General features: G+C 46.8%; 1 protein-coding gene across 1 annotated transcript in view; it reads right to left on the reverse strand.

Annotated features, from left to right (window-relative positions):
- Window positions 1-2342: 2342 nt before the first annotated feature.
- The window catches only part of LOC127585219 (zinc finger protein 609-like), a 160374-nt gene continuing 148055 nt past the window's right edge, over window positions 2343-14661 (reverse strand). Inside the window, 3 exon segments of the mRNA XM_052042489.1 lie at window positions 2343-2480; window positions 11259-11340; window positions 12951-13110. Of these exon segments, the coding sequence (XP_051898449.1) occupies window positions 2474-2480; window positions 11259-11340; window positions 12951-13110 (249 nt within the window). The 3' untranslated portion in view covers window positions 2343-2473.

The following is a 14661-nucleotide window of genomic DNA, read 5'->3' on the forward strand; positions in this document are numbered from 1 at the left end:
TGCAGCAGATGGAAGGTGCAGTCTGTCAATGCCAATGCAGCACTGACGGGAGGCAGCTGCTCAGGAGGGTGCACAGGGATTCAACATCGTGCAGCCACAGCCGGCCCCGTCCATCAGTGCTGCTCTTGGAATAGTGCAGAAGGGAAAATAATTTACCCCGGTTGTTTTAGTGGAGGATTCAGCATTCTGAATAAACTGTACCTCAAGTTTTACAGTGGCTCACTCCAAGAGCTCACAGTAATTACATGCTTGAGAATTTGAAAAGAAGCCCATTCAGACACTGGATAAGAGATGTTTGAGGTGGAGAAAATCCTGCAGTGATGATGAGCTGACCCAGCCTGCTCTGTACAGAACACTGGTCAGTTTACAGACACACAGAGGTGGAGTTCATCATAGTGAAAACCAGTCTGGTTTGGACCACCTTACTCACTGGACCGCTCGTCCTCCACCGAATGACAAACATGGCTTAGAGCTTCCTTGTATTCTCATCAGAGAGGGAGGGCTTCATACGACAGCCAGTTCAAGCGGACCAAATATCTGTCAGGACTTGTGACTGTCCAAGGACAGGGGAGTGAGATAAACGACAGAATCTCATCATCAGCTTCAAACGCCTCCCCTGGAGAACTGACAGAGTACTTCCAGCTTTGTTGAGTTGACGAGTTTGGGAGGGAATGGGAAAGGGAGATGAGTGGTTTACAGCTGTTTAATTGGCCAGTCACCTCTGGGATGCAAACTCAGCCCAAACCGATGACCAGAAATCTCCAACCTGTTGAGTAGGGGATCTGGTTCGAGCTGGAGCTGTTGATCTTAATGCTAAGTGCAGAAGAACAGTCTTAACGTCATTTTCTGGTCCTGCTCTTAACTTATAAAATATCCTATTTACATTTCTGAAGGACTTGGGCTGCTGATTCTGCCTCTCTGTGTGCAGTAAGCACGTCCTTCATACGCAATGTGTTTACAAGGGAATCAACGGCTCCTGATGATTGTGATAGATCTGTCGCTGGTTGATAGGGAAGCAAGATCTGGGTGCTACTGCACTAACTCAATAAAAAGTTTCAAACAAAGAACAGTATATCTTTAAGTGCCTTCACCTGGAGCCAGGCTTTTAGATCCTCAGTGCTAGGATCACCCATTGTGCTTGGTGCTCGAGACAGAATGATCTGTGTTCAGATTGTGTATGTGTGCAAGTGTGGGTGTATGTGTGCACGGGGCGGGGGGGGGGGAGGGAGGGAGGGGGAAGGGCATTTGGAAGCAGTTTTTCTCCTTTCAGACCACAGCTGCGCTGAGCACAGCCTGGATCCAACTATTCCCCTGCCACCCTCTACACGTGAATAGGTCATTCATACGCCAGGTTAGGCAGAGGTAGAGCCACATGCTCCTTGTGTGCGTGGTTCATGAACGATTAGAGTGGAACTGGCTGGTGTATCATTGGCCAGTTACCTCAGAGATATGAATGCAAACACAGCTCACGCTGATGACCCAAAATCTTCCCTCTGTTGAGTAGGGGTCTGGCTCAAGTTGACCATAATCCTGAGCGAGCTGGAAAGGGCAAGGTGCATGGAATGCTGATGTGAGCAATGGATAAAATATCCTTCTGGTGCAGTGGGAGCTACTCTACTCCATTGGCCTTGATGTGCTACAGTTAAACCAGAAGTGCTTGGTGCTGACACCAGGGATCTGAAGGTCTACTCCCCAGCACTATCAGCCTTCATTCTGAACAGCTTTGTCCGCAATGTTGATATATCTAACCAACTCTGAGCAGACGGCAGCATTGTCCAGTAGTCCAAGGTCTGCTGAGCACGTGTTAAACCTATTGTGGTGTCAAACTAACATGAAGAGTCTATGCCCCACTGGAGTGAGCCAGCTGCGATATGTGAGTTACAGTGAAAACACTTATTACTTGACATACTGGTGGCTCCTGGACAGGGTTTGCAATTAAAGTTGTACTGGGGGTTAGAAGGCAGGTTAAAAGCACCAATGTTGCCCAATGACTTCCTCCATTCACTTAAAGACAACTTGCCCACTTGGTTCAGGATGTCAACAATGACAGAGTCACATGAGATAGCCACGTCCAATTCAGGCCGGGCCACTGGAGAGCATGCAAGGGAACAAGTCAGAATTACCATGTAGGGACCAGTTTTACAGTGCCCTTCAGTCCTTATAATGCAGTGAGCTCAACAATAGCAATGTACAGTCAATATTGGAAACTTTTTTCATTTAGGGGTGGGACATATTCTACAAGATATTTACACTGCGAGAAAGGCAGGCTGTTCCTGCTCATTGCCTCTGAGACACGTACGTAATAGGCATCAGGTCTCCAATACAAACGTCTGAGTCCGCAGGAGAAACATTACAATAGTCTGCCTGACTTCATGGCAGGAACCAGGAACACCATTGAACTGATGTCTAAAAAAATGCTGAGCGTCCTCACGTGATCCAGTCACATGACTTTGAACAAAGTGATCACACCCTCTTACACCCTGCAACAGAAAACGCACAGTGTAAGAAACCAGCCATCTCTGCAGCTTTTAGTTTAAAGAAATAATGTGCCTTTGGGGTGTATCCATTTACAGTGCATCTTACAATGGGCAGCATAGTGACACTGATAGCAGAGTCGCTGCCTCACAGCACCAGAGACCCAGGTTTGATCCTGACCTCCGCTGCTGTCTGTGTGAAGGTTGCATGTTCTTTCTGTAATCACATGGACTTCCACCAGGTGTCATACAGCATGGATACCCGCCCTTCAGCCCAACTCATCCATGCCAACCATGGTACCCACCTGAGCTAGTCCATGTGCCCATGTTTGGCCCATATCCCTCTAAACCCTTCCCCTATCCATGAACCTGTCCAAGTGTCTTTTGAATGTTGTTATTGTACCTGCCTCAACCACATCCTCTGGCAGCTTGTTCCATATACTCACCACCCTCTGCATGAAGAAGTTTCCCCTCAGGTCCCTTTTAAATCTCTCCCCTCTCACCTTAAACCTATGCCCTTTAGTTTTTAAGTTCCCCTTCCCTGGGGAAAAGATTGTGACCATCCACTTTATCTCTGCCCCTCAAGATTTTATACACCTCTATAAGGTCACCCCTCAGTCTCCTATGCTCCAAGGAATAAAGTCCGATCCTACCCAACCTCTCCCTATAACTCAGGCCCTCCAGTCCTGGCAACATCCTCGTAAATCTTCTCTGCACTCTTTCCAGTTTAAATGACGTCTTTCCTATAACAGGGTGACCAAAACTGGACACAGTTCTCCAGGTGCAGCCCCCACCAACATCTTGTACAACTGCAACATAGCATCCCAAATCCTCTACCCTGTGCCCTGACTGATGAAGGCCACTGTGCCAAATGCCTTCTTCACCACCCTGTGCTCTGGTTTCCTCCCACATGCTAAAGATGTGTGGGTTGATAGGTTAATTAGCTGCCGTAGATTGCCCCTAATGTGGGTATTGGTAGAAGCTGGGAGGAGTTGATGGCAATATGGGGAGAATAGTTACAGGGAAAATTGGTGGGGGAATGGCATGGTTCTGCGAGATGGCAGGGACTTGATGAGCTGAAGAACTTCCTCTTGTGTTGTAAGGAATGATGGAAAGTATGGAATAGTTCTGGGGAAATTAGGATGGGCAATCATGGAGTTGAGATGTACACTTCCATGGCATTGTTTGATTAGGGCCATTCTCAGTGATATCATGGTCAACATTAATCCTTCAACTCTCTGTAAAACAGTCGATTTGGCCATTATCACTCTTTCTGGGATTTTGTTCTGTGCAAATTAGCACCTACGCTGCTTTCATTACAACAGCAACCACATGACAGAAATAGTCCCTCATGCATCCCTGAGCACTTTACAGGCTCTGAGTGGCACAGCACAAATTCACACCTCATTCCTGCACTATAACAAGGGTAGGTGTAACTATTCATCACTGACACCACACCCTCGCACGTGATGTGAAATGAGATCTCCTTTTGTGAGGAAGTTTAAAATAAAACAGGCACAAAGTAATTTAAATTGATTCCCATTTTCCAACTCTCTGTATTACTCCTGGAGATGAAGTAAATTCAACAATACGTCATGATAACAGACACCAAATTTATGGGACTGTAGAATTGTTATAGTGTAGGAGGAAACCATTTGGCCCATTGCATCTTTGCTCACCCCTTGCAGGGCAAGAGCCATTCCTATTACAGCTCCGCAAACTGTTTCGTACCCAGGTGCCAATACAACTCTCTTGTGAAAAGCCCTGGACTGACTGTGACCCCACTACAATACGAGTACCGAGTTAGAACCCAGAAATTTTCCTCTAATCCCCTTTGAGTCTTTTGCCTGTCACCTTAAGTCTGTGCATCTGATCCCTAAGGGGAGCAGCTTCTCTCTACCAATCCTATCTAAACCCATCACCACCTTGTCAGTCAGCAAAACTCTCAGGGAATGAGGAGCTTCTCTTCCATATTGTCCTCTTCCAGAAAAAGGGTTGCATGTGGGCACCACAGTGACCTATCAGCCTCGGCCATGTTTCTTTTCCCTTTGCTTTCTCATTCCTCATGGTTGGGTAACTTAGAAGAGGTGAAGTTCTTTGAAGAGGGACGATCCGTCAGACAGACATGGCCACGAGAGTGGTTCTCCATTCTTGAACTTCCCACTCTCATTGCTATTCCAAACTTCTGCAGGGATGCTTCCATAGCACCTTTATTACTTCCCTCTCACCCCTGTGAGTTTTTTGACCTTGAATGAACACAGAACGGAGAACCCGTTGGGGAGGCACTGAATAACCACGGACCCAGCAGTGATGTTGTGAGCATCGACGGTAGTTCTTCTTTGATTCTGATGATCCAATGGAACAACTGAAGATCCTGTTCCAAAGTCTTTCAATGATTTTGCTGCAATTTCAGGTATCACAGCTAAAGTGAAGGGTTGGTATGACCACAGCACTGTACATTCTGAAGTAAACTCACCAGCCTTAGACATGCCTCTGTTTCTCTCCCCACGTATACGGCATGATTTGCCGTGTGCTTCCATTGTACACAGTGAGGTTGGGCCACCGAAGACACACTGGATCCTGCGCTGTATCTCTTGGTCAATATTGGTGTCTCAGGGGAAAAACTACCCAGAAAGTGAAGAGATCCATGTTTTCTAATGTTCGAGCATCAACTCTGACATGTGGTGAGGGCGGGGGTGTCCGGGACTGGGTGACACACGGTGAGGGTGGGGGTGAGGATGTCAGGACTGGGTGACACACAATGAGAGTGGGCGCGTCAGGGACTGGGTGACCACACTGTGAGGGTGGGTGTGTCAGGGATCTGGGTGACACACTGTGAGGGGGAGGGTGGGGGTGTCCGGGACTGGGTTGACACATGGTGAGGGTGGGGGCGTCCGGGACAGGGTGACACACGGTGAGGGTGGGGGTGAGGATGTCAGGGACTGGGTGACACACAATGAGAGTGGGCGCGTCAGGGACTGGGTGACACACTGTGAGGGTGGGTGTGTCAGGGACTGGGTGACACACTGTGAGGGGGAGGGTGGGGGTGTCCGGGACTGGGTGACACATGGTGAGGGTGGGGGCATCAGGGACTGGGTGACACACGGTGAGGGTGGGGTTGCCAGGGACTGGGTGACACACGGTGAGGGTGTCAGGGACCAGGTGACACATGGAGGGTGAAGGTGGGGACTGTCAGGGACAGGGTGATGTGATGCCTCTCACAGTACTGAAGCCCAGTCCCAGTGCCTGCATCTGGAGGAAATTTACGAAGATCCTGACGTGTTCCTGTGTCTTACAATGGCACAGTCATCAGCACACTCAAGTTACTAAACAATTTCCTTTTATTGAAGGCAGTAACTCACAAACATGCCTGACTGATAACTTTCCCATCCATTCGGTACCCAGTAGAGGAGGTGGTGTCCGAGGTGGAATGGGGAGGCTGTAGAGAAGTGGAAGACCAAGGTTGTGGCGACGATGCAGCTTTGCTTGATTCCTGTATTGATGGCCAGAGGGGTCCATCTCTGATACAATGCCACAAGGACTGTGGGCTGATGTGATTATGTCGGAGCTGTGTGATGTTGACAAACTTTTGGCAATCAAATGCAAGCACCAACTGCCACATTGGTGGTAACAAGCAAAGGTCTCAAAGTGATCAGTGGAAACCGCAAACAGCACCCAATGTTGTTCTAAACATTTCCCTAGGATATGTCTGGCGGTGAAGAACATGTTGGTAGTTTCCCTGAGGGTCTGAACCCACACGGTGACGGAGGTAGGACTTCTTCAGAAAGGGGAAGGAGTCTGTTCACAAGAACTCAAAGGATTTCCCGGCAGTGGAGGAGAGAGAAGCCACAATGGCTCCCACTGTCTCCCTTCTTCAAACACTGACAGTTTAGCATTTCTCCAATCAGTAGGAATTTCTTCATGGATCCAGATCATAACTGAGGCAGTGGAGTCTGCTGGTCAAAGGCTGTCCTCCAGGGTCAAGGATCTCTGCTGGAACACCAGACCACAGCCTTGTTTTAAACTCTTTGGTGGCACAACTAAACCCACCAGCAGATATGGTGGGGTAAGTAGGGAGTGAGCAGTGGGTGGGTAGATTATTTTTGTTGGGCTTGTGGGATGGATTTGTGCCGTCTGGAAGTGCTCCTCTCATTGGGCTTTGATGGACCTTGTCCTCGAGGAGGCTGGCATCACCCTGGGTTCACAAGCGGGTTGTCCATGAGAGCATGGATAATAGGTGGCCTTAGCAACAACATCGAAGAGGCTCTGCATACCTTGGCTGTCCCCTCACCTATTCACTCTACCTGTTGTTTGTGACTTCCCAAAATCTCCTTTCACGTTTGTGCCTTGACTTGTTGGTGGGCCTGGTATGTTCACGGTTGTCTTCCCGACCGCAGTAGGTTTCCTCTTTTGTTCTGAGCAAGTTCTTGATCTGCTTTTCGTGTCTGGCAACCCTACCCTGTTGTTTGGGGATGAAGCCCAGCTGCAGCTCTCAGGGCCTTGCGCTGGTCCTGAGCGTTGCCGTCTTCGTTATCGGTCAGCTGGAGGGAGCATTCCTTGGCTGCACTCTGCTGTGTTTCTTTGCACTTCCAGGGACTCTGCAGCAGTCGGGTGTTATATCACCTCTGAAGTCTTTTGATTTTTATGCACTGTATTGGGACCCCATTGGAAGAACATGATAGATGGTCAGAGCTGATAATCAGTGCAGCAGTCACTGGCACCCCTCAGACCTCTGGTGAGGCAAAGGTCTTTCAGATCCCAACTCCTCATGACGATGTAGACTTGCAAGTGCTGGTGTGTTTGAACCCAAGTCTATACACAACTTGTCTGTGTCTTTGTCACATTCCTTAAAAATTGTGTTGGAAATCACAGGGTTACATTCAGCACTTCTGGTGAGGAGGGAGGGAGGGTGTTGGCCTCTCTCACCCCCTCTTTGCCCATAGTGCCGGTCCAGAGGTCTGTGTCCTTACCGACTCTTGCACTGTAGTCTCCAAAAAGAATGATTTTTGTCTTCCTCAGGGACGGAAATGAGAACTTCATCGATACTGGCTTACAATTATTCTTTTTGTTCTTCCATTGAATCAAGAGTCGCACCAAATGAACCGGCACCGTTGTATGCAGTTGATTGGTCGACTTGAGTGCAAGAGTCATGAAAGTTCATTAACCCAGTTGATAACTTCTTGCTGTGGAGAGTTCTTGATGGCAAAACCAACGCCATGAGCGTGCTCCTCACGTGAAGATTTTCCTCCCCAGTTGGAGTGGCCCCTGTCTTTTCAGTCAGTTGTCACCAGCACACCTCACCTTACTGACAGCAGCATTATCGATGTTGTGCCCTGTTCTCATGCACCTATTGACATCCCTCCCTCGGGTCAGCTGCTGCTCGGATTATCCCTAAGAGTCCAATGTTCCAGGATGTGAAGGTGATGTGTTTCAGGCTGTTGTTTGGGAGTGATCTGGCAGATCCAGACGGGTACCCAGCTGGGGATGTGAGGCAGCCCGTGTCTAGACACCTTCCCTCATCACTTCCCCACATGGAGTAGAGGACATTTTCAGGAGAGATCTCAGACACACGTGCAGCTGTTCCACGTCTGTCTCACTCCCTAGAGCAAGATGACCATCATATGAAGACCTCACGTGTGAACTTGTGACTGGACACTCCCAATGATCATGCCACCCATCCCCATTGTCAATATGTCTGTTGTGGTGTGGAGGAGGGGAATTGGCCATTTGGAAAGAGCCTGACTGCGAGTTCTTTCAGCACAGCAAAACCACTGCACGCCGACATCCCCATGGGCCTTGGTGGAAGATGAATCCAACTCTGGGAGCAAGGGTACACTGTGGTAACCAGAGAATCATCCTCTGTTACAGCCCCTTCTGCTGTTGCAGCTGTTGAGAAGTGAGCCCGCTTCATCCACCTCCATTGCTGTTGAGTTATTGAGACTTGGAATGCTATCTATCTGGTACCTTCCCTTTGACTGTCCAAGTAACCCTGCCAAGAGGTGTTGGTCTCCAGAGGACATTGCACTTGGGTTCATTGATACAACACCACTAAGGTTGTAATCCAGAGAAACACCTCTATCAAACACTCTCTCAACCTTTGCTCCACCATAAACAGTTTCTCCAATCTAATGCAGCCGAAATCCCTTGCCCGCAGAACCACTCTCTTGCAACCTCTCTCGGACCTTCACTTCTTTAGCACGGTGACCAAAAACCAGACACACTTCTCCAGCTGTCAACCAGTTAGGGTTTTTTTCTAATATATGTCCAACATAACCTCCCTGCTTTTATACTCTCCAGCTCCAGTTACGTAGCCCAAGCCCACTTACTCCTGCTCCTTCAACAGACTTTGCCACCTTCAGTTTGTGCACAGATACACTCAGCTCCCTCCGCTCCCACACACTCTTTAGAACTGTGCCACTTAGTAAATACTGCCTCGCCTCCTCCTTTCTGCCAAAATGTATCACTTCGCATCTCTTGGTATTAAATTCCATCTGTTGTTTGCTTGCCCTACTGAAAATCTATTTCTGTCTTCTTAAGCCTTTTACTATCCTCACTGTTTACTATATTTCAGTTTGGTGTTATCTGCAAATCTTGAAATGTTAGCCTACACAGTCATTAATGTGCATTAGAAACCAGTGGTCCCAGCCAAGGCCTTGAGAAACTTCAGTGGCTACCACCATCCTGTCTGAGAAAGGAGTGTTAACTACAGGAGTGTTCTGTCCTTCAGCCAATGGTAACAATGAAAAGCTCGAGGGGCCGAGTGGTCTACTTAAGAGTCATACAACACAGAAAAAGGTCCTTCAGCCCACCACATCCGTCCACTCCTTTCCGATTTTCTTCTCATCTTCAATCTCTCATCCTTGCTGCCAACATTGCTCCATCCACGGATCTCAATTTTGTTATTCAGCCTTCTGTGTCAAACATCTTCTAAATATCCATACACAACATCCCTTCATCAACCTTCCAGCTACTTCATCAAAAAAATTCAAAGACAACTTATCTTTAACAAACTTGCTTTCCTTTATTAACGCAATCTTCCCCACATGCCTATTAATCTTTTCCTCAACTGTAAGGTCTTCAGAAACTTCCCCACAACCCAGGTTGGACTATAGTTACTGGGCATGTCCTTACACCTATTCTTAACCATGACTGTCACACTTCTGGCACCTCCCTTGTGTCAAGGGAGGATTGGAGGGTCACAACAATTCCACCTGCAACCTCCTGCACCATTCCTAACTAAACTAGGCAAGATTTGTTTTCAGCATAGCTCTATGATAGCTCCACATCAGTTTCTATTCCATGCGTCACTGCACCACCTCCACTTCTGAGAATTTGGCAGCATCCTCTCCCTTGGTAAAAAACCAATGAAAGTAATAATTATACTACAGACAAGTCTTTGACTCCGTCTTTGACTTTAGCTCATTATTTACATCCCCAAAAAATATTGACCGATTTCCTTCTCATATTCTGTTCGCCTTTCTTATATTTGCTTTCACCTCTCCGATCTCTGTCTCACTTGAATTATTCCTCCAAAATACTTCATTCTCCCCTTTTCTTCTTGGTTCATCATATTCTCCATCTCCTCAGCCCTGTACAGAATTGCCTCATCTCTCTTTCCTTCCCACCCAGTCTGTACCTACAACTCCTCAAAGTTACTGGCACAATCTGACCTGCCAATCTTTACTTGGTTCCACTTCATTCAGACCTAATCTGCTCTCATTCCATTGAAGTCAGCCCTCCTTTAAGACCAAAATTCTACTCTAGGCTGCTCTTTAGCCTTCTCCATTACTAACCTAAAATTATTAATACAAATTTTCTGTTGCCCCAGTACTCTCCCGACTCATTCCCAGAACCAGATACAGCAATGCTTCTTTACTCTTTGCCTTTAACCACACTGATGCAGGAAGATCACCTGAACACATTGCAAAAATTCCTCCCCTTCTTTACCGTAATACTAAAACTATCTCAACATAATCCCACTGAACATTGGGGTAAATGAAATTCCCCAATTTCGTCACTCTGCAGTTCTTACACATCTCAGTGGAACATATCTGAACTGAAAGTACCATCTCCTTATCCGATTGGTGGTCTTTAGAATATCCCAAGTGGCATAAAAGCTCTCTGAATTCTAACCAACCTCTCTCCCCTCAAGGACATTTACTCTCTCCAGAGCTACAATAGCTAACTTCGTCAATAGTGCTACCACTCCTCCCATATTTCCTTCCTGCCACTTCTCAGCAACTTAACATTTATAGTCCTAGAGAAATATAGCACAGAAACAGGCCATTCAGCCCACTGAGTCCACACGTACCATCAACCGCTCATTTACACTACTACTACATTGATTCCATATATTCTCCCCACATTCTCATCAACTTCCCCCAGATTTTACCCCTCACCCACACACAATTCACAGCTGCCAATTAACCTACCAGCCTGCACATCTTTAGGATGTCGGAGGAAACTAGAGCACCTGGAGGAAACCCATGCAGTCACAGGGAGAACATGCAAACTCCATACAGACAGCAGCAAAGGTCAGGATTGATCCCAGATCTCTGGCACTGTGTGGCAGTAGCACTACTACCCATGCCACTGTGCCACCCAAATTCCAACCACCCAACACTTTTTCTGATACGTTCAAATACTTCCATTAGGTCATATTCCCACTCAGCGATTGGTTTCTTCAGCAGCTAAGCTTATTCACCATCCTGTATGTTTTCCCACATGCATTCAGTAAACATACAAAGAGAAAGAAGAGTACAAGATTTCCCTTACCATTCTCACCTTCTGGTTGGTGGGAACAGGGTGGACACCGAGGCTTGTGCTGCAGCCTGTTGGCTTGCAACAATGGCTGGGGAGGAGAGGCCTGCAAAGTGGAGAGTCATGGGATTAGGAGAGAGGATAACACAACAGTATGGCTGGCAGGAGCATTTCCTCGCCTAACCCATGCACTCTTGACTACTAACCACTAGCCCCACCATCCCACTCCCACCCAGTAGCTAGTGAAAGGAAAAAAATCCAGGTCTGACGAAACAAGACATTCACCTCGATTAACTTCTCTCTGAAGACCTCATGCACAAGGACCAGGTGTCAGGAAGGATCTAGTGAAATATGTTACACAACTCACCCAGTGACATAATGTCCCAGTACATTGTCTACACACATTTAAGTTTAAATGCAGTGGTGGTGGAGAGAGTCAGCAGCTTTAAATTCCTGGGCGTTAACATATCAGATGGCCTGTCCTGGGCCCAGCACGTAGATGCAATCACAAGGAAGGCGTGTCAGTGTCTTTACTTTCTTAGAAGGTTCAGCTTGTCACCGAGCACTCTAACAAACTTCTACAGATGTATACTGTTGAAAGTATCCTGACTGGTTGCATCATGCTCTGGTATGGCAATATGAATGCACAGGAACATAAACTGCAGAGGGTAGTGGACTCAGCCCAATACATCACGGGCACATCCCTCCCCACCATCAGCAGTATCCACAGGAGGCACTGCCTCAAGGCGGCAACATCCATCATCAAAGATCTTCATCATCCAGGCCATGCCATCTTCTCGCAGCTACCATGGGGCAGAAGGTACAGAAGCCTGAAATCCCACACCCCCAGGTTCAGGAACAGCTACTTCCCTTCAACCATTCGGTTCTTGAACCAACCGATACTACAGTTTAGCAACTCTATGACCACTTTGATCACTTTGCACTAAAATGGACTTTTTTTGTTCCAATTGTGTTCTGTCTTGTAAAAAATTATGTTTAATTTTTGTTTTTTCTTGTGAATGCTGTTTATGTGTTGCTATGTGCCTGTGATGCTGCTGCTGCAGGTAAGTTTTTCATTGCACCTGTGCATACACGTACTTGTGCACATGACAATAAACTTGACTTTGACTTTAGCAGATGTTTAACACCCATCATTTCACCTCGGTCCTGAAATGAACGTCATCTAAGCCACACATTTTGCCCAGGTGTCCAGGCACAGAAAGTGGGCAGTGGATAATGGATTACGATGGCACTACCCTACTTGTGCCACGGATTATAATACTTTATTTATTTAGGGCTGTCTTCAATGTGGAAATGACTAGGGTAACAAGTTATTGCAAACGTGCAACTTGTGCCTTTCTTTAATAAAATTTCAAAGCACTTCACATTCATTTTGAATTGTACAAAAATCGCAGAGAGAAATTCTTCCATGTATTGCATTACAGCAAACTATGACAATATATGCAATACAATTGTGCCGTAGAATGGCATTGTTACACCACGCTTACTTCAGGAACTTCACCTCAAGGTAATGCATGGCGTGTGCAGCAGCAGGACCGAACCCCCAGCTGACGTGAGGTGGGAAGTGCAGCAAAGTCGCTCACTCCATGAACTTTCTGCTCTGTGTACAACACCTCACATGTATGCAAGTCTGAGAATTACTGAAACCGGTCGAATGATTTCACATTAAATGCCAACGTGTCTCCTTGGTCCTACCTGTTGCATACGGGAGGTCATATTGCCCTGGAAGCAATGGGTACCCCATTCCAAGATGGTGATGCGAGGCAATCTGTCGCTGGGATGGGGAAGAACGGGGCCTTTCTTTATCGATGTCTCGTTCTCCTCGTTCCCTTTCATGAGGCGGCTTCTCGCTCGTCTATATTGGAAAGAGGAATGGTACTATCACACACAAATTGGCCAAGATTCAGCACTTATACCTCAGGTTGAGTAGCCCAGGGTTAAACTCCAGTCCAAACAATCCAGTGCTGTATTAAGGGAGTGCTGTACCATCAGAGGTGTTGCCTTTTGAACGAAGGTTGAACTACCTGTCAACGTGGGCACAAAAGATCTTTTACAGCCATTTGAAGTAGAGCAGGAGGTTTGCTTTGTACCCTGCTGAATAAACAGGCTTGACCCATCAATCACCTGAGCTGTTGCTTTTGAATTCCTGCTGTTTGCAAACAAGCAACCACACTTGCCAAGATGCAAACAATGAGCACACTTCACAATTAATTAGTTGGGAAGGCCACTGAGTTGACCCAAGGACGGGGTAAGGCACTGAAGTCATGTATTTTCTTCTCTGCAAGGTGAGTGTGTGCATCTTACCAACTACCAACAGACTGTGCACACCAGGCAAGGTTCCACAGCAGCCATCACCAAATATGGACGAACAGATCAGAGAGTTCAGTGCACCTCACAGTTGCACAGCCCCAAATCTCTCTTCTAATTTGTATTTAGAAGCATATTTTTCAGATGATTCTCATCTCTATCAGGACCCTCCAGCTCTGGTGTAGTATGATCTGGTATTGCTAAAGTCACAATAACATACTTTAACCTCAGCTTCATGAGAGCAAGCAATTTATTGGGGCAGCTGAGTGAACCATTTTAATAGAGGACTGCCCAAAATAAAAATACTGCAGATGCTGCAATCCTGAAATAAAACAATTGCTGGGAATAATCAGCAGGTCAGGAGGGGAAAATGCATTTAATGTTTCAGGATGATGATCTCTGATGGAAGAATATCAACCTGAAATGACTGATATTTCTCCCTTCGCAGATATTGCTTGACCTGCTGAATATTTACAACATCTGTTTTTATTATAATAGTATTGTGGAGCTATAGAGCGGGTCGACATAATGCAAATGGGTTCCCTCTTGAATCATCACAGCTGGCAGAGGAGTCAGCTGTATTTTTCAACTGTACAGCACATGTCTAAAACAAAATGGTGGCTTAAAAATACTGACATTCTAAAATTTCATGAGTGCATTCTGAATTGTTGTCCTTCAAAAACACCGTAGTCAGTGCATATACCTCCGCTGGAAATTATTTTTGAATATGATGGCCTTTGGTACTGTTCTAGATTGGTTAAAGCTGGGTTCAAACCTCAGATCCCCAAGATGGGCAGCAAATAGTAGAGCTGCTGTCTTACAGCATCAGCGACCTGGGTTCAATCCCGACCTCGGGTGCTGTCTGTGTGGAGCTTGTACTTTCTCCCTCTGGGTTTCCTCTGGTTTCCTCCCACATCCCAAAGAGGTTAATTGGCCACATCAAATTGCCCCTGGTGTGCAGGTGAGTGCTAGATTCTGGGGGGAGTTGATGAGAACGTGGGGAGAATAAGAAAAAGGGAGTAATGTGGGATTTGTTTCAATATGTAGTTGATGGTTGGTGCGGACAGTGGGCCACAGGGTCTGTTGTTGTGCTGTATCT

The sequence above is a fragment of the Pristis pectinata genome, chromosome 32, assembly GCF_009764475.1.
Source record: "Pristis pectinata isolate sPriPec2 chromosome 32, sPriPec2.1.pri, whole genome shotgun sequence".
Classification (NCBI taxonomy): Eukaryota; Metazoa; Chordata; class Chondrichthyes; order Rhinopristiformes; family Pristidae; genus Pristis; species Pristis pectinata.